A 25171-nucleotide genomic window follows, 5' to 3' on the forward strand; every position below is an offset into this window, starting at 1 on the left:
AAGATGAAAATCTGAAAAGGCGGGACAAAGGGTGAGAATAGGAGCTTCTGACTAATAGTCAATCTTACCATTTCTATATAATATAAGGGAACTGCCTAAATTATCCTTTCAGTATATTCACTTAAAGGGAACCTAAACTGAGAAGGATATGGGTTTTTTCTTTTAAAATAATACCAGTTGCCCGACTCTACTGCTGATCCTGTGTCTCTAATTCTTTTAGCCACAGCCCCTCAACAAGCATGCACATCCGGTGCTCTGACTGAAGTCAGACTGGATTAACTGCATGCCTGTTTCAGGTCTGTGATTCAGCCACTACTGCAGCCAAAGAAATCAGCAGGACTGACAAGCAACTGGTATTGTTTAGAAGGACATCCATATCTCGCTCTGTTGAGGTTCCTTTTAATTTACCCTTATACTACATAGAAATGGTAAGATTGGATGAAAAAAATTGTACCATGTACGGGCATCATTAAGGTGCCCATTAATTGCATAATTCCATGGCAAATCGATCGTTTCCGATCACCACAGGAATCGGAAAGGAATTCCCGCTAACCAATCCAATCAGATCGATGGGATCAATCTATAAAATTGATCGATTACATTAACCTATTTCAGTTCCTGGACGTAGAAACTACGTCCAGGAACCATGCGCGCTCCCTGCCCGCGGTTCGTTAGCCAGGCAATCAGTGAATCGTGCTATGGTGCCCAATCACTGATTCCTCTCCCCCGATGAAAAAGCGACAGCTTCTCTCGGAAGTTTCGCTTTTTCTGGCTGTTGCCTCCCCCATGCGTCTCTCTAAGCGTATGTTACGCTTAGAGTGACGTCATGTAAACAAACTCATGGCTGCCATCTGGTGGCCAAAAAGTAAAACTACAACTAAAAGAAAAAAATAAATAAAACTCAAGACACATTTACATTATAAAACTATTGTTTACATCCCACCCTCCCAAAAATACCTAAATAAAATGTTTAATATAAAAAAAAAAACACATTACAATAAAAAAAAAAACATGTAAATATTTACCTAAGGGTCTAAACTTTTTAAATATCAATGTAAAGATGAAATATTTCTATATTTTTTTTATTTTAAACTTGTAAATAGTGATAGATGCAAAATGGAAAAAATTCACCTTTATTTCCAAATAAAATATTGTCGCCATACATTGTGATAGGGACATAATTTTAACGGTGTAATAACCGGGACATATGGGCAAATACAATACGTGAGTTTTAATTATGGAGGCATGTATTATTTTAAAACTATAATGGCTGAAACTGAGAAATAATGAATTTTTTCCGTTTTTTTCTTATTCTTCCTGTTAAAATGCATTTACAGTAAAGTGGCTCTTAGCAAAATGTACCCTCCAAAGAAAGCCTAATTGGTGGCGGAAAAAACAAGATATAGATCAGTTCATTGTGATAAGTAGTGATTAAGTTATAGGCTAATGAATGGGAGGTTAACATTGCTCAAGTGAAAATGACGGAACACGAATGGGTTAATCTGATCAAATTGGCTAGTGGAAATTCGGCCATTAGTGGGCACGACTGATTGTTTCCGATCAATTACCGTAGCAATCTGAAACAATCGATCGTCCACGGAACTGTACTGTTAAAGTGTACCTGAGATGAAAAAATAAAATGATTTTTACTTACAGTGGTAAGGAGACAAAAAGCGCTGGGCACCAGGACATCTGCTTCCAGTGCATTTATTGGACAGATACAGGTACAAAAAAACAGTTTAGGCAAAGGGAGAGGTGGGTCTAACAGCTGTTTTACGGGTCTAACCTCTTCATTCACCGCTTCTGATGAAGCGGTTAGACCCGTGAAACAGCTGTTAGACCCACCCCTCCCTTTGCCTAAACTGTTTTTGGTACCTGTATCTGTCCAATAAATGCACTGGAAGCAGATGTCTTGGTGCCCAGCGCTTTTTGTCTCCTTACCACTGATGCTGTGATTTGCCACTGCTGGAAGCACAGTACATCTCCAGGGGGACAGATTGCTGGTGGCCAGCCTTGTGTGCCAGCCATCCTCTTACCTTCTCCATATACATACTGATTTTTACTTACCTAGGGCTTCCTTCATCCCCCTTTAGGCTGTTACTCACTTTCCACCCTCCCGGGACGCTTTGTTGTTTGCTGGCCATTCTGGTCTTCTCCTTCAGCTGGATCAGTCGCGTTGTACTGCCCCGTTCCTGTTGTCTGGAGCATTCTGCACCTGCGCAATAGTACTGCAGGCACAGAGCACTCCTGGCGTGGCCGGGCCGCACATGCGCAATACTGTGGGACTGGGGCGACTGGAGGAAGAGCCAGGGCCGGCCAGCAGACGATCAAAGTGTCCTAGGAGGATGTCGAGGGGGCCAACGACCTGTAGAGGGCTTGATGGAAGCCCAAGGTAAATATAAATGCTTTTATTTTTTTTTTCGTCTCAGGTTTCCTTTAATGGGCACCTTTAAGCCATACACGTTTCAATTTTTTAGGGGTTCTTTTTGACCATAGAAATAGATTTTTCTGCCTGATCGAATAATGAGAAAAATTGAACCAATATACCATACACTTGATCCTGCAAGAAGGGGATGGAGAACAGTTTGTTAATGATTACCACTATTCAAAGTATCTATAGAAGTGGTTATTATGAGCACAGGGCCAATAGAGAGCTAATACTGAAGTCATACCTCCCAACTTTTTGAGATGAGAAAGAGGGACACTTAAGCCACACCCCTGATCACGCCCCTGTCACACCTCTAGCCACGCATACCATAAAGATTTCATAAGAAAAATAAGTTGTTTTATAATTGAAACTACACTGGTCCTTTATATCCTGGTTCATTTTCCTTCATATTAATATTTTAAAATTAGTAATATATCAATTTAAAGGATGGGAATAATGTTTAGAGTCAAACACACATTTTTAGCAGAGAAATATATATATTTACATAGAAAGAGGGAAAAAGTCCTGAAAGAGGGACACTGTGAGAAAACGCGGAAGCACCGCCGCATGCGCCTCTGGCAAAGCGGCAGATTCCGCGTCCAGCGTGACCACTGATGTATGTGCTCACTCGTCTTTGTGTCTGCCTGAACGCAGAGGAACCGCCGCATGCGCTGGCGGCATGGCGGCGGATTCCGCGTGCAGCACAACAGGCATTTCACAGCAGGGTTCTGGTGTGGCTGGGAGCTGTAGTCCACATAGGTGTAGGTGGACGCGCGTGCACGCGCTGAGAGGAAGAGCTTTGGACCAGTCAGTGGGGGATCAGCTGACCAGGCTGGTCAGCTGATGCCAGGAACGGTTTCCATTGGTCCAGCACTTGGGGGAGGCGCTGGGGAGCGCTGAACTATATATACTGGTGGCTGGGCATTTGCTGGTTGTCTGCCGTTGCGATCACTATTTGGTAGCACTCAGACCTTGTCTGTATTCTGTGTTATTAGACCAGTTTCCAAAGGTGTTGATGGCCAAGGATCTCACACCTTAGTCTAGGAATTCTGTTATCATTTATATTGTTATCTAGACCAGTTTCCAAGGTGTTGACGGCCAAGGAACTCACACCTTAGTCTAGGAATTCTGTACCATCTGTATTATTCATATTATTTAGTCTAGTTCCTAGAGTGTGAGAATCTTGGAGCTCACACTCAAGTCTAGGCATTGTTGATTATCTGTTATGACTTTCTGCATTCCTGACCATTCTCCTGATCTCTGATTTTGTACCTTTGTCTTTCTGATTCTCTGTTGCCAAAACTCGGCTAGTCCCTGGTTTCCGAATCTGCCTACTGTCTCTGTACTTTATCTGTCCTAGTGTTAACGACCTGGCTTGTCCGACCTTGAGAACTATCTCTCCTGTTAGGAGATAGTTCGCAGATCTGTCAGTGACACTCCTCTTGGTGTCACTCACGTTCTGTCCTTCCCACTCGCTGTCTGACTCCTTCCCCCCCGGGAGAGTTCAGTCTACGGAAGGAACCAATTGCCAAGCAGGATTCATATATGCTTTTGCACCTGCCTTCAGGGTGTGTTCCTCAAAGTATTACTGTTGCACCAAAACACTCTTGTCACTCAGGTGTCCAGAGGTTAGAGATATATCTGATTATCGGTGATACTGCAGATCATCAATAATCTGGTATATATCTGCATTCTCGGTGATACTGCAGATCACCGATAATCAGATCCTCTCTGTGTTACACCGATCGTTACAGACACATGAGGAGGACAGAGGGACAGGGCTCCCAAAGAGGGACTGTCCCTCCAAAAGAGGGACAGTTGGGAGCTATGCTGAAGTTGAGGGAGGGCCCCTCGGGGCCCCTCTGGCCCAAGGGCCCCGACACGCTCGCAACCTCTGCATCCCCTATTGCTACGCCCCTGAGTGCCACCTCCCCCCTTCTTCCGTGGAAGTCAAATGAAACACTGCTACTCTCCTACCTCCCCTCTCCTCACTCACTGTCAGACTCCTCACACAGCACAACAAGCTGCTTTCCCCCACTGATGACCTCTTCACCTGGCTCACTCTCCTCTCGCTTCTCTTCCTACAGTACTCTGACTGCATGCTGTTAGTGTAAATACAACACAGTACAAACATGCTGCCCCTTTAACCTCTGCGCCTGATGCAAGTGTTTCACCTTGCTTCATTAGAGAACTGGCCCTGCGGGGAGGCTGTGAGTGAGCAGGTGGAAAAAAAGCATTAAAATAAAACAAAAACATATATGTTCTGCGCTTACACCGTTAGACATTTTTTAGATTAGATTAGATGTTAAAATTATATGTAAATATAGAATTCAGAGGAAAGTTTGTAAAATTGATATGGATTAGAGAGAGAGAATGATACAGTGTCATCTACTGTCCAGTGTCCACCTGGCTCAATGGAAGAGGTAGCTAAAAACTGAAATACCAGTAGCCTGTATTAGTATAGGCCTACGTGATGGGTTTCTGGTATGGTAACTTTATGACGTTTGGAATTAATCTACAATGCATTTGTGCTTTTGCCGTACATTTGCAATTCTTTTCTGCTGACAGCAGTTCAAGAAAAAGTCAGTAAATGCAGCAGGTTTTGACACGTTGCATTTATAAAAATTAAATACTATGTATTGTAAAAAGCAAGATACATGCAGGGGCTCAGTGTGCCAAATACTATTCACTTTAGAATTCATACAGTCTTCTCATAACTGTTCAAGGATAATTCACTAAGCAAAGTCAAAAACAAAGCAAACATCTGTGTACACAATCACTAGCGGTGAATCATGAGTGAGTTATCTGAAAAGTGACATGCTGGAATCTATGATGGGTTTGCAGATCAGAAAGAAAGGAGCTAATGAAGAGATTTTCCACTCACCCGAATGTTGATTCTGGGTTCTTTTAGCGAGGTAGAGGCCGCTAAGCCCTGTTTTTGGGCACTGAAGCTCAACTAGGCGAGTGGAGTTTGACTGTATGTCTAGCAGTCTGGCTGTTCCTTGTTCTGATGACCTCTCTGCTGTCAGATTGCTGATCCGGAGGGGATGAACTGCTGGTGGAATGGATCGTGGCCTGGAAATGTATTTGTATCATCATGAGTTAAAGTGAACCTCCAGACTAAAAATGTACTCAGCAGCACTGAAAAGGCTTAGTGTTTCTTTAACAGTTTCACAGCATCAAAATTTTGTTTTTCTTACCCAAGCCTCTTTTTATCTGCACAGAAAAAAACGGCCTGGGCATTTTTCCCCTGATGCTGTGCAAAGCATGATGGGATTTCTGATGTTCTTGTTCTCCTTCTGCTGTTTTGGTGCAAATTTGTTCTTTTAAATTTTGAATTCGAGATTTCAAGCCTAGCGCACACAGCTGGGAGGGGTGATCAGGACACAGGACAGTTGGAACTGTGTCTCCTGCTCCCTGTCACCTCCTTTCAACCAAAATGAAGTCTGCCCCTATGAAAACGATGGCTGCCCCCATAAAATCACAAACATTTGCCTGTTCTTTTAAAACAGGGTGGGTAAGAGATTATATTACCTATCTATAATAATTCACTGTTTGTTTAGGTTGACGTTCCCCTTTAATACATTGTACACCAGGGGCGTAACTGTCTGCAATTCATCAGAAATTTAGAAGGAGCCACTTTAACGTTCGTTCACACCTTCCCCCCTCCCCTGTGGTGACCACCAAAGACTTAGGGGCCCATCTGAAAGGAAGAGGCTTCTCCTACCCATATCAAGTGTCGCCATAGCAACACTGGCACAGAAGGAGCAGCCCTTGTATCAGAAGGAGGCAGGGTAAAAAATTACCCCCCCCCCCCCCTTCAGCACTGGACAGAGGACCCCCCTGCAGCTGCAATGGTTTTGGACAAGTCCATCTCCTCATGGGGGATTTTCAATTATTTCTTTATTTACAAAAGCAATGTACTGAACTGCAATTGCTCAGAACCAAATAGTGTGCAAATGGGTAAGGATGCAGCTGACATCTTTGTGTAGACCCTTTCCAAGGAGTTTTTTTTGTAAAGATCAAAGGTAATACTGAGTCTCCCCCCTGAGAAGATGGACTAGTCCAAAATGTCAGATTTCACTACCTACCGTAAGTGACAGTAACATAGGAAATAAGACATTTGCAGCAAACTAGCCAACCCGCGTCGTAGTATACGCCGCATCTTCTATCTATCTAATAGAGTACGCGCCTCAACCTTGAAGCAAGAAGAAGAAGAAGAAGAAGTAGGCTTTCCATGAGAAAATGTATGCATGCTCAAACACCAAGTTTAACCCTAGCAAGTCTGGCTTTGCAAATCCGGCCTAATTGGCTATTCACGAGGCAATGCTCATGCAAATATGCATTTGCTTTTGCATGCCAAACTTTGCAGGGTCCAAAAACCAAACCTACATTAGCACTATCCAGGAGCGCCACAAGGAGGCTTCCCAATGCCCCCATACAACCGGGGGGACTGCGGGGTCCCAGGCTCTCTCACTGCCTTGGAACCACAGCGGCACCCCAGAGGGGGGGGGGGCTAGGTAGCGCAGCCAACCGCCCCCCCCCCCCAAGTGTGGTCAGCGCCGGGGAGAGCCATCCGCACCCACCTCCCAATATTAAAGACAGGCACTTACCTTAACGTCCATTGCGTTCTGCTACATGCGCATTAACTTGGGGGCACCACATTAGAAAGGAGTGAAGCATGGGTCACCCCGAGCTTTAGAGCTCAGGGCTGGCTCACATACAGAACTCCAGAGGGGGGGGGGGAGGACAGGCGCAGACAACTCACTCCAGGGCTCACACCACCAGAGCAAGCCATCCACCACCTGCCTTCAAAGGATACAACTACAAAAAATGCTTTCCATGAGAAAAATTATGCGTGCTCAAACACCAAGTTTAACCCTAGCAAGTCTGGCTTTCCAAATCTGGCCTAATTGGCTATTCATGAGGCAATGCTCATGCAAATATGCATTTGCTTTCGCATGCCAAACTATGCAGGGTCAAAAAACCAATACCGCAAAGCGCTCTCTCGCTGCCTGGGAACCACAGCGGCACCCCGGAGGGGGAGGCTGGGTGGCGCAGCTGCCCCCCCCCCCCCAAGCGTGGCCATCGCCGGGGAGAGCCGTCCGCACCCACCTCCTAATATTAAAAACAGGCACTTACCTTAACGTCCATTGCGTTCTGCTACATGCGCATTCATTTTCTCATGGAAAGCATTTTGTGCAGTTTGTATCCTTTGGAGGCAGGTGGTGGATGGCTTGCTCCGGTGGTGTGAACCCTGGAGTGAGTTGTCTGCGCCTGTCCCCCCCCCCCCCCCCTCTGGAGTGCTGTATGGGAGCCAGCCCTGAGCTGTAAAGCTCGGGGTGACCCATGCTTCTCTCCTTTCTCATGTGGTGCCCCCAAGTTAATGCGCATGTAGCAGAACGCAATGGACGTTAAGGTAAGTGCCTGTTTTTAATATTGGGAGGTGGGTGCGGACGGCTCTCCCCGGCGCTGGCCACACTTGGGGGGGTCGTCTGCGCCACCCAGCCTCCCCCTCTGGGGTGCCGCTGTGGTTTCCAGGCAGTGAGAGAGCCTGGGACCCTGCGGTCCCCCCGGTTGTATAAAAAGGGGGCATTGGGAATCCTCCCCGTGGCGCTCCTGGATAGTGCTAATGTAGCATGTAGCAGGGTGACCGCTTTGCGGTATTGGTTTGTGCATGCATTTGCATGAGCATTGCCTCATGAATAGCCAATTAGGCCAGATTTGCAAAGTCAGACTTGCTAGGGTAAGGCCTCTTTTCCATGGACTGTTGATAGGCAGTGAAATGCCTCTCAAACTCTCACAACTGCTCACTGCTGCCTGGTAGCTGCTTGCTGCTGCCGGGTAACTGCTTGCTGCTGCCTGCTAACTGCTCACTTCTGCCTGGTAACTGCTCACTACTGCCTGGTAACTGCTCACTACTGCCTGGTAACTGCTTGTTGCTGGCTGGTAACTGCTTGTTGCTGCCTGGTAACTGCTCACTGCTGTCTGGTATCTGCTCACTGCTGCCTGGTAACTGCTTGCTGAGCACACAGCTCAACAGTCCGTGGAAAAGAGGCCTTAAACTTGGTGTTTGAGCACGCATACATTTTCTCATGCAAAGTACTTCTTCTTCTTGCTTGAAGGTTGAGGCACTTCCTCTATTAAATATATAGATAGATTTTACTCTGGGAGAAATGTACATTTACATGTATGTTTTTCAGATTTTACAATTTTTCCCAATAGTGGTCCTTTAAAGGGAAGGTTCAAGCAAAATAAAAAATGAGTTTCACTTACCTGGGGCTTCTACCAGCCCCATGCAGCCATCCTGTGTCCTCGTAGTCACTTACTGCTGCTCCAGTCCCCCGCTGGCAGCTTTCTGACCTCGGAGGTCGGCGGGCCGCAATGCGTACATTTTTACGCATTCCCGATAGTGCAGGAACATTAACACATACATTTTTACGCATTGGTTCAAAATGTACGCATTGAACCAGTAATGCGTAAAAATTTATGTGTTAATGTTCCTGCACTATCGGGAATGCGTAAAAATGTACGCATTGCGGCCCGCCGACCTCCGAGGTCGGAAAGCTGCCAGCGGGGGACTGGAGCAGCAGTACGTGACTACGAGGACACAGGATGGCTGCATGGGGCTGGTAGAAGCCCCAGGTAAGTGAAACTCATTTTTTTATTTTGCTTGAACCTTCCCTTTAAAATGTATTTCATACAAAATGAAAATGCTATCTATGTACAGGGAATTGCATTGTGTTTACAGTTAACACTATTTTCCATGAAGCTGTGATATAAATAATTTGTTACTCGCCTCATCTCCTGATTCACTCTAAAGAGGGGGTACACAATCTTGGGGGTACACTGGCTGAGGGTCCTGATGAACGCCGCTAACACCGGGCACCTGATTGAGACCTTGTGGTACAGCTTTTCCAATGTCGATCGAAAGCTTGATCAAGTGGCCATGTTGTAGCACCAGTTCTCTTCCAATTTGAAAAAAATATTGGATCGGGAGTTTTATTGGCCCGCAAAATGTACTAATGTATGGGTATCCTAACAGGTCAGTCAGTCAGCTATATAGAGAAAGTGTTTGAAACCCATGCAGCTGGTAACATTTCAAGGATCAAAAAAAAATGTATATTTTACATTCTATTTCTATGGAATGTCCAATCCAATGATGTGGAGTTCTCCTTTAACTGGAAGTCTTCTGTAACTGCATAGGGAGGTAGACTTGGATTTAAAGTGGACCTGAACTCTTGCACAGGACAGAAGGAAAACATAGATACATGCACCCTGTATGTATTTAGAGAGTTTAGCCTATCTAATTACCCCACATCTGTGACTAATCACAACTGTAATTTGATCTCTTAGCTGTGTCAACTGGCTGCCTCGGCAGAGCAGCTAATTTCTAAACACAGGATGTTAACCCTTTGTCTGCTTCCATGATAGCAGGAAGTAGACACACTGCAGATTTATTGCAGGGTCTGTATCCGCTTGTAACAAAGAAATGTTTTTTCTGTAAAGATCATTATGCTGTTGTTTATTTTTTAGAGCAGAGAGGAAGTTCTGAGTTCCGGCCTGCTTTCATGCCATGATTTGAATCTATACAATCTTTTCCATATTTTCCAATAGCAAAGCTGTTTAGACTCTATATATAACCTATTACTAAGTTTGTCTTCGTTTCTGAGGCTGCAGATTAGATGAAGCAGATGAATCAGATGCCCAGAATGGCTTTGTTGTCTGTGCCCGCATTGTTTAAGCACTATGAATGTCAGTAGGAGGTACAGCCAGTGCCCGCCCTTGCTATTCTATCCTCATAACTGGCACACAGCATGGAAGGGGGGAATTGTTTCATGATTTTTGCGTTGCCAATTTAATTCTCAGTTACAACATATTAAAGAGAAACTCCAGCCTAAACAAACATACTGTCATTAAGTTACATTAGATATGTTAAATAATGTAGATAGGTAATATAATCTCTTAGCCACCTTGTTTTAAAATAACAGGCAAAGGTTTGTGATTTCATGGGGGCAGCCATCTTTTTGGTTGAAAGGAGATGACAGGGAGCATGAGACAGTCCCCATGTCCTGTGTTCTGATATCCCCTCGCAGCAGCGCGCGCTAGGCTTCACATCTCAAATAAAAAATAAATAAATCAATAAAAAAGAATTGCACCAAAGCAGCAGAACGAGAACAACAACAAATCAGAAATCCCATCATGCTTTGCACAGCATCAGGGGAAAAATGCCCGGGCAGATTTCTTTTATGCAGCTACAAATGAGCCTTGGGTAAGAAAAGCAAAGTTCTAATGCTGTGAAACTTAAAAAAACACCAAGCCTTTTCAGCGCTGCTGAGTAGATTTTTAGTCTGGAGGTTCCCTTTAAGGGGGAAGTATGACCTAATTTTATTTTTAGAACAGAGAACTCTGAGAGTTACATACTTTCTCACACTAAAACACACTAAAACTATGGTAGCTCCAGCTATTGCCAGTACTATTAGATAAATGCTAGGGCAGTTTAACAAAGAAAGAAGTTCAAATATGATTTTTTTTCAAGTGTCCTGTTCTTCTGGTTGGCACATACAGCATTATGAGATGTACCTATTATTATTACATAGTAATCACAGTTATTTGGGTTGAAAAAAAGAGACATACGTCCATTGCGTTCAACCAGAAAATAAAGCACACCAGCCTGCTCCCTCACATATCCCTGTTGATCCAGAGGAAGGCCAAAAAACCCTTACAAGACATGGTCCAATTAGCCCCAAAAGGGAAAAAAATTCCTTCCCGACTCCAGATGGCAATCAGATAAAATCCCTGGATCAACACCACTGGGCATTACCAAGTAATTATAGCCATGGATGTCTTTCAATGCAAGGAAAGCATCTAAGCCCCCTTTAAATGCAGATTTAGAATTTGCCATAATTACTTCCTGTGGCAATGCATTCCACATCTTAATCACTCTTATGCCGGGAATACACGATGCGTTTTTGCGTTCGTCTTTGCCGTCGTTTTCGCTTTCGATAGATTCTACTCTCGATTCACTGCTCGATTCCCCTCTCGATTCCTTATCTTTTCTTATCAATTACATTCACTTGAATGAGGAGAATCAAAACGAAAGTAGAATCGACCAGATCCGACAGGTTGGAATTTATCTACCGAACCCATCTATCTAAAGTAAAAACTTAACGTGTATTCCCAGCATTACTGTAAAGAACCCTTTCCTAAATAAATGCCTAAAACATTTTTCCTCCATGCGCAGATTCTGTCCCCTCGTCCTTTGTAAAAGCCTAGGGACAAAAAGCTTGTTGTGGATGAAGTTATGGGACGAGAAACCTTACCCCACCTCCACCCACCTAGGACTCACATAAAGGCAACTGAGCACTAGGAATTACATTTTTGATAATAATGAACCTCCCCATAAAGGAGGTTCATAATGGAATGTGCCATTGGGGGGGGGGGGGGGGGCAGGAAAGTTGGGTGCCTGCTAGCAGTGGAAGTTTGGGAGCCACCATAGGGGTCCATTATATTTATCGGTAGGGAGGGGATATATGGGTGCCCGCACAATACGCCCCATTTGGCAGTGTCCGAAAAGTGTCATTTTTTTCCAGGGCTTTTTATATTCTTTTTTTACGGGCAGTTGGGAGAGATAAGGTTAGCCGTAGGGAAGGAAGGGTTAAGGTTAACCCTGGGGGAGGAAGGGTTAGAGTTAGCTGTGGGGCTGGGGGAGGGAGGGTTGTGGTGGCAGGGATGATTAAGGTTAGCCATGAAGGGGGGGGGGGAGTGGTTAAGGTTAGGCATCGGTAGTGGGAGGGTTAGGTTTAGCTCGCATTTAGCTCAGATTGTAAGCTCACAAGGGCAGGGCTCTCTCACCCTTTTGTGTCTTGGAATGTTATTCATTTAATAGCTTGCACTCTATTATACATTTTAGTCATCATGTTAAATCTGTTATTGTAATTACCAGTTTTGTATTTTGTACCAGTGTCCATATTTGATGTATATCATTGTCTGTATCATTATGTATCCCTTGTTTGTTTTCCTACTTTGTACAGTGCCACGGAATATGTTGATACTTTATAAATAAATCATAATAATAGTAAACTATTGGTATTCAATATAATCGTTTTCTACCGATATTCTACTTTCGGGAAATTTGAGTGCCCTTTCTTGACATATAGGCGGGGGGCAGTAGTTGGGGAGAATTATTAGTTACATGCGAGGCGCTGCACCTCTGGCCCCTGGTCGCTAAGGGATCCACCATCTTCTCCAGGGAGCCGTGTATGCACCGGCCACAATGCATGCTGGGAGATGTAGTCTATGGGTTTGAGTACAGAGATGTTCTATCATCCACGGGATACATCTCCAGGCATTGCAGTATGCCCACATGCCACTTTGCTGGGAACATGAAAATGTGGCAGCTGCAGTTGCTCCCTGGATAAGATGGTGGATCCCATACAGACCGGGGTCCAGAGGAGCAGCACTCTGTAGGTAATGAGTGATGCTCACCCCAACCCCTGCGCTCCCAATAGCACACACAATTACTACCCTCCTTTAGTGGGCAGCAATACTGCCCATAGCAGCAAATAAGAAAGAAAAAATATATATTTTTAATAAGTTGTGAGGATTGTTCACCACTGTCCTTTGTGAAAGCTGCACCACTCCTGTATATTCTTCCACATCCTGTTAAGCCTTCTCTGTGCTGTTCCATATACAGCCCACTGGTCCAAGAGCATGAAGGCAACAAAACAAATGAGTGGGTAACACTCTTACCTTAGTTCTGGGTTCCTCTTAAGCTGCGTACTAACCGCCCGACGGCTCCTGCGACTTCCCTTGACGACGGTCATCAGCGACGGCTCTTCCTGTCGGCGGGTTAAAGCGCGAGGTAACGCGACGTACACGAGACTTCCGCGATCGCAGTACTTTGTGCGATGTCAACCGTGACGGTCCGTCCTCATCGACGCTAGGCGACGGTCGCAATCGTGCGCCTGTACCCATTTTACGACGAAAATTCGCCGGTCGTCGGGAAAATAGTCAGGAATATCGCCAAGTGGGTACAGAGCTTAACAAACATATCCTTGATCTACATACAGTTTATATGCTCTCCCTTTGTGCTCCACTCAAAATCCTATTAGTGGGTTAATTGCTGTGTGACCAGACTGGCTACTTTATGCATGACCTTGGTGGGGACAATAGCGTGTGACCTCCTTAGGGGACAGGAGCAGATGTGCAGATTCTATGCACTTGGAAAAGCCCTACATACAATGCTGCGCTATATAAACATAATGCTGGGAATACACGATGACTGTTTTCTGATAGATTTACTTGGCGATCGTTTTTCCATTCAATTTTCCAAACTATTTTACGATCGATTTTCTTCTATGAAAAAATCGTTCAGAAAAACATTCAAAATAAGATTGGACCTGTCGGAAATGATCTATCAAGCCATCTATCTGCTGAAAAAACTCATGGGGCTTGATTTACTAAGCGGTGCTAACCTACTTAGCACGTCTAAAGTCTTTAGGCGTGTTAACCAGGGTGCTAAGTAGGTTAGCACCAGTTTTCTCAATCAGAAAGCGCGCTAAGTATCGCGCGCAAAGTCCTGCCCGCGCAAAGTCCTATGCGCGCGCTAAGTCCCATAGGCTTTAGTGGGCACTTCGCGCGGAGCGCCCCGCGCTCTGTGCAGTGCGCGTGCAAAACTTTGCGCGCGGTACTTTGCGCACGATCACTACTTCAATTTCTTCATTTCAACTGAGTTTAGACGTGCTAAGGGCCAGTGCTAAAGTTAGCACCGTTTTGTAAATCAAGCCCATGGTGTATTTCCCAGCATAAGACATTGAGAAAAGTGATCTCTGAGTTGCGCTACAAGCATACTAATAACAGCAGCATGAATATTAAGGTGGATAACACTACTGCAGTCTTAGAAACCTGGATTCAGATCCTGCTATGGGCACTGCTGTCTGGAAGAAGTCTGTGGGACACATTTATTAATATCCCTACAGTCCATCATCTCACAAATGTGATATTTTTACAGCCTAGTACAACTTGCTTAATAATAAACCTCCCACTTGCTGCTCTCTCAAATTGTGCAGAAACAAGTGGAGCTCTTGAACTTCTTGTATCGCAAATCTGTCACATACTGGCTGCCAGGAGCTCACCATTATTACAGCTCTGAAAGTGTCCCAAACCATACCCCTCCAGTTGACACATACATTCAGTCACAGAAGTGCTGGCTGCATTCAATCTTGTGGAGTCAGTTGGACCTGTCACCGGTGGCCACACGTTCCCCTCCTCCTTGTTTCTGGCTAGGGGGTGCTGGTTATTATGTGGGCGCTGAATGCAGATGCTGGGTGCCATCTGGGTGTGAGTACAGGGTGTCATGTGGGTTCTGGCTATGGGTGGGTATCAAGTGTCATGCGGGTGTTGATTGCAAGTGTCATGTGAGATCTTAAAACATACACATATGACAGCTTTTCCTGCATAAACAAAACCGCTAGAATTCTGACAGGTGCGCGTACTGAATGTCATGTGGGTACAGGGTGCAGGTACTGGGTGTGACATGGGTGCAAATACTTGGTGCCATGCCTGTACTAGGTGATGGCTATGGGTGGACATTGGGTGTCACGTGGGTTTTAAATGCAGGTGCTTTGGGTGTTGGAACTGGTTAAGTGGGTGCTTGGTGCAGATAGTGGGTGCCATGTGGAGGCTGTATGCAGGTGTGAGTACTGGATGCAATGTTAGGCCTGGGCGCAGGTACTTGGTGTCATGTGAGTACTGGGTACCAACTGTGGGGGAAAGGTGGGTGGGTGGATGTTGGGAGAAGTAGAGATCAGAAGACATCAGTGTAGGTGCTGCAGGAAGGGGAAGTAATTGGGGGTGCTGGGGGAGGGAGAAGTCAGTTTAGGTGCTGAGGAAGGTCACTATGGGTGCTGCAGGGGACAGGAAGGGTGCCATTGGGGGAGGAAGAGGTCAGTGTGGGTGCTAGGGGAGGCAGGATCACTGCAGTGCTAATGCTGGGGAGGGAGAGGTCAGTATGGGACCTAGGTGAAGGGAGAGATAACTGTGGGTGCAAGGTTAAGGGAGAGGTCACTGTGAATGCTGGGGGAGGGGAGAGGTCACTGCTGTCAGGGAGACACCATCTTACATGCTCCCACACATCTGCTGGGATGGTTACACTAGGAATCCTGCATGGGACCTCTATACTCCAAAGTGTCCCAGATGGGGGAGGAGCTTCCTGCAGGTGTTGGGCGGGGCTTCTTGGATTCTGTGGGCAGAGCTTTTCATGACTGGGGTGTACTTATTTTTCACGCCCAAAAGGGCCTTTAAGTGGGTATTTTAAAAGGAGAAGGGAGGCTTGGGCACCCAGTTACAGAGGCTTGGGCACCCAGTTTGGCTGCAGTAATGTCAGCTACCTGTAACAAGAATATGTCTAATCTTGTCAGATTTTTGTCTGAACCATCTAATCTGCATGCTTGTTCAGGGTCTGTGGCTGAAAGTATTAGAGGCAAAGGATCAGCAGGACAGCCCAGCAACTGGTATTATTTAAAGAGACTCTGAGGTCTCCCAAAAATGAGGATTTTACTATAAAAACCTCATTAACATTATTGCCCCTCTTAAAACACAGCAGAACCGCAGCTGAAAACCCCCTCAATCACCCCAAACTCTTGGGGGTACATCGCGGGCTCCTTCCGCATAGAGGCAAAGCAGCTCTGCCTCTATGCGCATCAATCAACGCGGATCGCCGCCTCTCCCCCGCCCCTCTCAGTCTTCCTTCACTGAGAGGGGCGGGGGAGAGGCGGAGATACGCGCTGATTGACGTGCATAGAGGCGGCAGCAAAATCCACGACCAAGAAAGTTGTGGATTTTGCCTGCCCTGTACCCCCGTGAGTTTGGGGTGATTGAGGGTGTTTTCAGCTGCGGTTCTGCTGCGTTTTAAGAGGCGCAATAATGTTAATGTGGTTTGTAAAGTAAAAACCTTATTTTTGGGAGACTTCAGAGTCTCTTTAAAAGGAAATAACTATGGCAGGTTCTATATCCTCGTCACTTCAGTTGTCCTTTAATAGCTATCTCCCTGTATTTGCTATGATTTCCTCCAGGTACTCTAGCTTCCCCCCAAAAGCCTGCTGTTTGGCTAAAATCCATCTTCAAGCACGGTCATTATTGGCCACCTCAGTCGACTTTAATCTAGCGTGTGCACAGGCCTTAAAGCAAATCTGAAGCGATGAAAACCTTATGATATAATGAATTGTATGTATAGTATGGATAAGGAATAGAACATTAGTAGCAAAAGAGTCACATTTTAATTTTCAGTTATACAGCTTTTTTTATAACATTACATCATTCCGTCAGAGTTTAAATTTTAAAAGCACACTCTGTATTTTAAACTATAAAACAAAGCAGAAATAATGACCCTTTGCACTTTTCTGCAGTAAAACCTTATCTCAAGCTGTCTCTCACTGTTTCTTGACTGTTTAAGTGCTTAAAGGAATCATCAGGGAAAAATAAAAAATCAGCGTTACTCACCTGGGTCTTTCTCCAGCCCCTTGCAGCCAACTATCCCACGCCGACTGCTCCGCTCTCCACCACCAGCCCGGGCTCCCCGCACAGTGCAGAGGTCGACCTCGAGGTCGTTCTTACTGCACCTGCGTGAAGCGCCGCTGTCAATCAAGCCCACGTTGTCCGCGGTTATTCGGCTATCGCAGAATTTTGCTTCCTGGAAAAGGCAGAGCTTTGCGCAGTAGCTCTGCCTCTGCTCCAGTCAATCTCTGCCGATCTCCACTTCTACGTGCCCCTCTCAGTCTTCTTTCACTAAGAGGGGCAGGGAGAGGCGGGGATTGACTGTACTGGAGGCAGAGCTACAGTGCAAAGCTCTGCCTCCCCCGGGCAGCAAAATCTACGGCCTGAAAAGTTATGGAATTTTGCCCCGGGATTGATGGGGTAAAAATACCTTGTTCTGCCGCGTAGATACGGCGAATCAGCTTTGATCTTAATGCTCAACCTCTTGAGGACCGCAGTGTTAAACCCCCCTAAAGACCAGGCCATTTTATGTAAAATGGGCCACTGCAGCTTTAAGGCCAAGCTGCAGGGCCACACAGCACAGCACACAAGTGATCCCCCCCCCCCCCTTTTCTCCCCACCCACAGAGCTCTCTGTTGGTGGGGTCTGATTGCCCCCCAGTTGTTTGTTTTTGTTTTTTTGTAAATATTTATGTTTGGTTTTTTTAACCTCCCTGGCGGTAAGCCCGTGCTGAGCACGGGCTATGCCGCGCAGGAGGATTTCTCAGGCCCTGCTGGGCCGATTCACATAATTTTTTTTTTGCAACACGCAGCTAGCACTTTGCTAGCTGCGTGTGCATTCCGATCGCCGCCGCTACCCGCCGATTAGCCGCCGATCGCCGGACCGCCCCCCCCCCCCCCCCCCCAGACCCCATGCGCTGCCTGGCCAATCAGTGCCAGGCAGCGCTGAGGGGTGGATAGGGGAAGCCCTTCAGGAAATCCCGGAGGCGGTCGAAGCGGGTGGGGGGATGCCGCTGCACGGCGGCTATCATGTAGCGAGCCCTAGGCTCGCTACATGATTTAAAAAATTTACAAAAACACTGCTGCGCTGCCCCCTGGCGGTTTCTAATAGACCGCCAGGAGGGTTAATTAAATTTACGTATTTATTATAATTTTTTTCCCTCCCTCCCTGCAAGCAGCCATTCACAGCAATAGGCTTCACCCTATAAGAGCCGATCGCTCTCTTGTCCCCCAGGGGGACAGGCGTGTCACATGGCTGTCCCCAGTACAGTGCTGCTGCTGATCGCAGCACTGTACTATATGTAAAGACGTCGGTTTCGCCGTCTAACAGTCTTCTGAGCGGCAATCCCTGCTCGGAGACTGAAGGCGGGGCGAGGCTCCGCCCCCCAAGCAGGAGATGCGCACACAGCCTGAGCGCGATCTCCTGCAAATGGCTGTCCCAGGACTTTACGCCGATCGACGTTAGGCGGTCCTGGGGCTGCCGCCACGTCCGTTGGCGTAACGCGGTCGGCAAGCAGTTAAGAAAAAGAGGTAATTTAATTGGCTTCAGACTCTCTTTAAAACTTCATGTACTAGAAAGCAATATGAGACTTTTTTTTCTTTGCTACTAATGTTCTATTTCTTAGTTGTACTACACATACACTTTATTACCACACACATTTCAACCGTGATCATCTAATCTTCTACAAAATGAAATGGTGTATAGCCAGCTTTAGACTATATATAGCAGAGACATTAGATAGTGAGCTCCTTTGAGGCGCAGTTATGTGTGTGAATGGTGTGATGTACCCTGTGGAGAATGATGCTACTGGTATAACATAGTAACAGCTCCATTGGAGGACATCAGCAGCAGCTGTGGTAGAGAATTACAGGATATATGTTGCTGCTACAAATCACTACACATGTGACAAAGACCTTGCAGAGAGCTTAAACTAGTGACAAGCTGCACGTTTCATTCACATAGCGCTATACATTCTCACCCCTTTACCTGGATTCTGGAGGGGGAGGGGATGGCACACGGACAACGTAATTCTTTGCCCGCCCCTTCTTCAGCAGAGACTGCATCATTCTTACAGACAGGAACGGAGGCTGTGCCACCCAAAAGAGAAAAGGAAAACAATGCGCTGATCAGTATGTAGAAAAAAAATGAATTACGGTCATCGGGGCAGTTTCTGGGCTAAGCAGTTCTCAGGAAAAATACCTCCCATGGGCAAAAGAGGACATGGCTACAGAAAGCAAGTATGTAATGTACTATCTGAGCCTTTGACCACGGTTTGAATACCGGCTCAAGTCAGTGTGTAAAACAGTAAGGAATCTTTGGGCAAGGCTCCCTAATAATCCTGGTCACCCATGGAGCCGAGGGGCTGCAGCCCTGCAGCGCTTTGAGTCCGCCAGGAGAAAAGTGCAATATAAATGTTATCTGTCTTGTCTTGTCAATGTGTTACATATTGAGAAAAGCAAGTATTTAAATTTACATGGGACTCAAAATAGGGGCTGATTCACAAATCTTTTACATTGAATTATCTCACTTTACTTATTAACTCGCAATGTATCCCTCCTTAAAGTTTACCTGAGACCAATGAAAAAAAAAACATACATACCTGTGACTTCCTCCAGCCCCCTTCAGGCTCATCGGTCCTTCGCCGTCCTCCCAGGCCACCTGCATCCTCCCCTTGGTGGCCCGGTACTTCATCCAGGTGACACAGGCACAGTCCAGTCGCATGCAATCCCACGTCCTGCTCACGGCTATGGGAACACTCTGTGCCTGTGTAGTACTACTACGCAGGCACAGAACACCCCTAGTGACGGGAGCGTAATAGGGCGCGTGCGTGACCGAGCCGTACATGCGCAGTTCCCCTCAACTGGATGAATTAACAGCGCCCCAGCGGTGGATCCAAGCAGCCTGGGAGAACGGCGATGGACCGATGAGCCTGAAGGGGGCTGGAGAAAGCCCCAGGTATGTATATTGATTTATTTATTTATTTTATGGACCTCAGGTTTCCTTTAAGTACTTTAACTTAAAGAGAAACCAAACCATGACCAAGGATTGAACTTTATCCCAATCAGTAGCTGATACCCCCTTTCCCATGAGATATCTTTTCCATTTCACAAACAGATCATCAGGGGACATCTGTATGGCTGATATTGTGGTGAAACCCCTCCCACAGTGTGATGTCAGGACCATGGTGCTGACATCACACTATGGGAGCCTTGTTGCATTGTGGGAAATAACAGCTGTTTCCAACTGCCAAAAAAGTAAGCAGCAGCTACTTCCACTGACATCACCTGCCAGCAGTAAAAATGTCACCATGTGATAAATGTTAGAATGTAAATCAGGGAGAGGAACGATTTTACAATGGGCAAACACTGACTAAATAATTTATACATAATTATTCTAAAAATTAAGCACTTTTGTTCATTACGTTATTTTCACTGGAATTCCTCTTTAACTCATTTAAATCTCCTTAACTGACTTTACTCATGGTTTATCTCTCCTTATTTTACGTAACTCATGATTTATCACACATCGGGGTTGATGCACAAATAGCGGTAATACTGCCGCGCATGGCAATATTATCCTTACTATCGTCAGCTAGCACCGTACGTTACACTATTAGTGCAACTCATGGTACTCGAGTAGCACAACTATTGCTACAGTAATGTGCGTTACCAACGAGCGTTACCGTTAGTAATGTGGGATACCATATTAAATAGCGTAACTCACGGTACTAACTGACGATAGTAAGGGTAATACACTTCTATTTTGGCACCAACCCCCTTATCCGTTTATCTCATCTTATATGTCTATCTCATGCATTTGCTCTATTTACAGTTAAAGTGAACCAGAGACGAAGCACCCTCATGTATTTTTCCATATATATCAGTGGGAACATTAGAGAAAACACCTACCGTGCTTTCTGTTTCATTCTGCACTGCACAGCTTGTTTCTTATCAGACCTGATAAAATCCCCGACTGAGCATTCAGTCTGGCTTTGCTACAATGACTCATATGATTCCTGAGCAGAGCCAGCAGGGGGCAGGCTTGGACTTGAAAAGACATGAGAGAACACAGACTGAGCTATAAATATTCCTGAGCAAAGCCAGACTGAATGCTCAGTCGGGGATTTTATCAGGGCTGATAAGAAGCACCAATAAAATGCAAGAGACGGCACACAAATGGCTGCAAAGATTTTGCTGTATTCGGAACAAGTGCACACTACATGTTACGGATATTACATCCTTCCTCAGGTGTATAACAACAACTAAAGATACAAACAGCATTATATAAGTTCAGGGCAAGCCACCACACCCAATCCGTTTGGCTGATAAGAAGCAAGCTGTGCAGTCCAGAATGAAACAGAGAGCAAGGTAGGTGTTTTCTCTAATGTTCCCACTGATATATATGGTACAATACATGATGGGGGTGCTTCGTCTCTGGTTCCCTTTAAGGTGAAGAATAAGTAAGCTTTGTGAATCAACCCCATAGTACCTTAGTAAGCAAGGTAAAAAGGCAATACTACATAATCAGCGTATCAACCACCATATGCAGCTATTTAGTCACAATAGAATCTCAAGAGCCAAAAGGAAACACAAAACATTAATATCAACAAACAAAATAATTGATGAAACATGTTGCTCTTGTGTTTTCCCCTAATCCCCTGCATTGTAATGCCTGATAATACCCCCACAACTATCATTGTGTCTCATTACAGGACTCACATTACAACATTACCATTTACACTGATCTCCATTACAGTGTCCCCCTTATGCTTGCTACACACCAGGCAATTTACCACCAGATTGATGGGTCGAAACAATTATTTTCTACATGTCCGATCTGACTTCCGATTTCTGATAGATTTCCGATCACTTCTATACAAAATCAATCAGAAAAACGATTGGAAATCTGATAGGACCTGTCAGACATAATTGTTTCAACTCATCTATCTAACAGGAAATTGAATGGTGTGTACCAGGCATTACATTGATCCTCCCCATTGGTGCTACCCTTATTGTCTTCCTCTATAGCCAGATGTGCCCCTAATGACTCCCTCCCCCCAGTATTGTAGACAGATGTGCCCCTAACGACCCCTTCCTCCAGAGTATTGGAGTCAGGTGTGCCCCTAAAGACCTCCCCTCAGTATTGTAGTCTGCGGAAGTACCCCCAACAAACCCCCCTCTTCCCAGTATTACAGCTAGATGTGCCCCTTTTACAACCCCCTTCTCCCCAGTATTAAAGCCAGGTGTGCCCCTATTGACCCCTCTAGCCCCAGTATTATAGCCAGGTGCGCTCCTAACAACCACCCTCTCCCCAGGGACAGTCCAAGCCTCAATGAGGCCCTTGGGAAATAAACTTTGGGGACCCCCACTTTCTTCTACTACTCAGTAACCCGGCACAAGTTATTGCGTAATGACATGCAACGGGTCATGGAGAAGAGTCAACAAGGGGGTTTGAAGATGTGATCCTAACGACATCCCCACCCTTTCCCCACAGTACTATGGAGGCATTGGGGACAGGCACACACTCACCTCCTGCTCCGAGTACCAGGTGCTTGAAGTGCTGTCTCCTCTGTAATGTTTCCAACACTGTAGAGTAGATAGATGGCACTTCCAGCTTCAGGAACTCAGAACTGGTGAGTGTGTGCCTGTCCCCACTGCCTCTATAATGCTGCAGGATGGGAAGGGAGGCCCTCTGTGACCACAAAATTTAGTTGAGTGATGGGGGCCACTTGGGGACCCCTATGGACACTGGGGCCCTGATGCAATTTCCCCCTTTGCCCATACAGTAGTGTCAGCCCTGGATCCTCCAGCGGCATCCCCGTCTTTCTCCACTAAGTCGGGTCGGTGCTACTGTGCAAGCGCAGGAGGCTCCCACATGTGCAGTAGCACGGAAACGGTCAGGCTCGGCTTTTTCCACCAAAGCCCAATTGGGGTCATGCTACTGCGCATCCATTTTCATGCGAGGACAGAACTGGTGGAAGATCACTAGGAAAGCCTCTGGAGGATCCAGAGGCTAGCCCCTCCTGGGTACTTGGGCATTTTTTTCCCTACAGGTTTCCTTTAATGTATCACTGAACAAAAAGTTTCACTGAACAGGGGCTTTTATCGGCCCCCTGCAGACGGCCTGTCCCACGCCGGTCCTCAAAGATCCTCCGGTCCCCCGCTGTGGCTCACTTTCACCTCTGCCGTCTTACAAGTCGACAGCAACTGCACCCGCCGAGAGTGTCCTGTGCAGGCACAGTACGAGGTCTCTTCATACAGAAGACACCACAATGCAGGTGCAAACAGATTGCCTCTTACTGCGCCTGTGCAGGGCGAACGAGGACGTACACAGCCAGGGCAGCGCAGGCGCAGTTGCCATCGACTAGTAAGTCGGCGGTAACTAAAGTAATCTGCAAGTACCAGAGGATCCTTGAGGACCGGCGTGGGACAGGACGTCTGCAGGGGGCCAGTAAAAGCCTCAGGTAAGTGAAACTTTAAAAAAAAAAAAAAAAAAAAAAAAAAGCACTGAAGATCTACCGGTACTTTAAACAGTACACTATCCAGATGCTGTGCCTTAGGAAATAAGTACACTTTATTCATTATTTATTTATTTAAACATTTATATAGCGCCAACATATTACACAGCGCAGCATATATTGTCTTTTCAATGGTACCTTAACCGCGACATCTCTCTCTTGTGCCTCTGAACGCAGGGCAGCATCCTTCTTCATCCTATTCTTGCTAATCCTACTGCTTTCATTTTCTCTTATTATAACCTGGCTGAGACCAATGGCACCGTATGGACTCGATTTTTCATGCGATACGACGTTCTCTCGTCTAAAAAGGAAGCACAGTACAGGAACCTCTGAGTCTCAAGGCTGCATTTATTTGTGGAAACAGAGCATGGATCAGCCAAATCCCACCGTATCACGAATCACATTACTGAGATAGATTCCTCTGTGGAAAATGACACGGGAAACTATTGACACAATATGTAGCCGTTTTCTGCGGGAGCTGATTAAAGCCTTCATACTGAGCTTATTAGCCGTCCCTGGTGCTAAGGAAGAATTTGGTTATCTTCAGATAATCCCGTTTCAAAGCCTCTTAAAGCTGAGAGGAGATTCTACCTCAAACACATCTACTATGTAAGGACATAGGAGAGTTGCTGTACGGGGGAAATCCTCCTTCTAGATGCTGCGCAATCTGTAATGCAAGGCTGCGGGAAGATTTGTTCATTAGAGTATATTTCAGGGTTGTCACTTCCAAAAATAATAAAAATGCCAAAAATAGCTAGTGCCCCTCAAAATATACAGTATGTAAACCCTGTTTTGTTTTCTAAAATAGATCACTATAGGTCCCCCATTTTTTTTTCTTTTTTTTACCTGGTCCGGATGCCTTTGCCTAAGTACAGGAACTGTGCAGTGCCAGCAGGGTTGCGGGACGTTTTTTTATTTATAGCTACAGTAACAAGCTTATATCAGCATGCAAATAACATAAAGATTCCCATTTCTGATAAGATAAAGACACTATGACCAGAAGGCAATTGAATGCCCAACCCCTTAAAGAGAGTCTGAAGCGAGAATAAATCTCGCTTCAGCTCTTATATTCCACATGGGCATGTGTGCCCCTGCTAAAACGCTGCTATCCTGCGGCAAAACGGGGGTCCCTTCACCCCCAAATCCCCCTCCGTGCAGCGCATCCCCTCTTCCGCATAGAGGCAGGGCTAGCCACCGCAGCCCTGCCTCACGCGCGTCTGTCAGCGCGTATCTCCGCCTCTCCCCCGCCCCTCTCAGTCTTCCTTCGCTGAGAGGGGCGGGGGAGAGGCGGCGATGCGCTGCTGATAGATGCGCTGTGAGGCAGGGCTGCAGCCATTAGCCCTGCCTCCTGCAGCAGCAAAATCTACGACCAAGTTGGTCGTTGATTTTGCAGGGGGGTTTGGGGGTGAAGGGACCCCCGTTTAGCCGCGGGATAGCGGCGTTTTAGCAGGGGCACACATGCCCCTGCTATATATAAGCACTGAAGCGAGATTTATTCTCGCTTCAGTGTCTCTTTAAAGGAATGGCAGCTACAAAATCAAATTCAATTTACTCACTGCTCTGTGTTTATTATGTAGTCTACATGCAGTCTGCATTGCAAGCATTCCAATATAATCATAAATGCGTCTACTGTAACAAATCTTATCTCAGTCAGCCTGTCTCTATTCTAGTACATTGCTGGGGAGAGGGAATCTTGTTATCTTACTGCTACATTTTTTAGTGTTCACTGT

General features: G+C 46.0%; 1 protein-coding gene across 3 annotated transcripts in view; it reads right to left on the minus strand.

Annotated features, from left to right (window-relative positions):
* Positions 1-25171, minus strand: part of LOC137527701 (uncharacterized) — a 154984-nt gene that overhangs the window by 109047 nt on the left and 20766 nt on the right. For 2 of the 3 annotated variants that reach the window (XM_068248484.1, XM_068248483.1), the window contains exons 8-10: positions 23580-23742; positions 18911-19011; positions 5313-5503 (exon numbers count right to left, since the gene is read on the minus strand). In XM_068248484.1, coding sequence (XP_068104585.1) covers positions 5313-5503; positions 18911-19011; positions 23580-23742 — 455 coding nt within the window. The remainder of the gene's footprint in view (positions 1-5312; positions 5504-18910; positions 19012-23579; positions 23743-25171) is intronic. The other variant, XM_068248485.1, reaches the window with a different exon arrangement.

Source organism: Hyperolius riggenbachi, chromosome 8 (assembly GCF_040937935.1).
Source record: "Hyperolius riggenbachi isolate aHypRig1 chromosome 8, aHypRig1.pri, whole genome shotgun sequence".
Classification (NCBI taxonomy): domain Eukaryota; kingdom Metazoa; phylum Chordata; class Amphibia; order Anura; family Hyperoliidae; genus Hyperolius; species Hyperolius riggenbachi.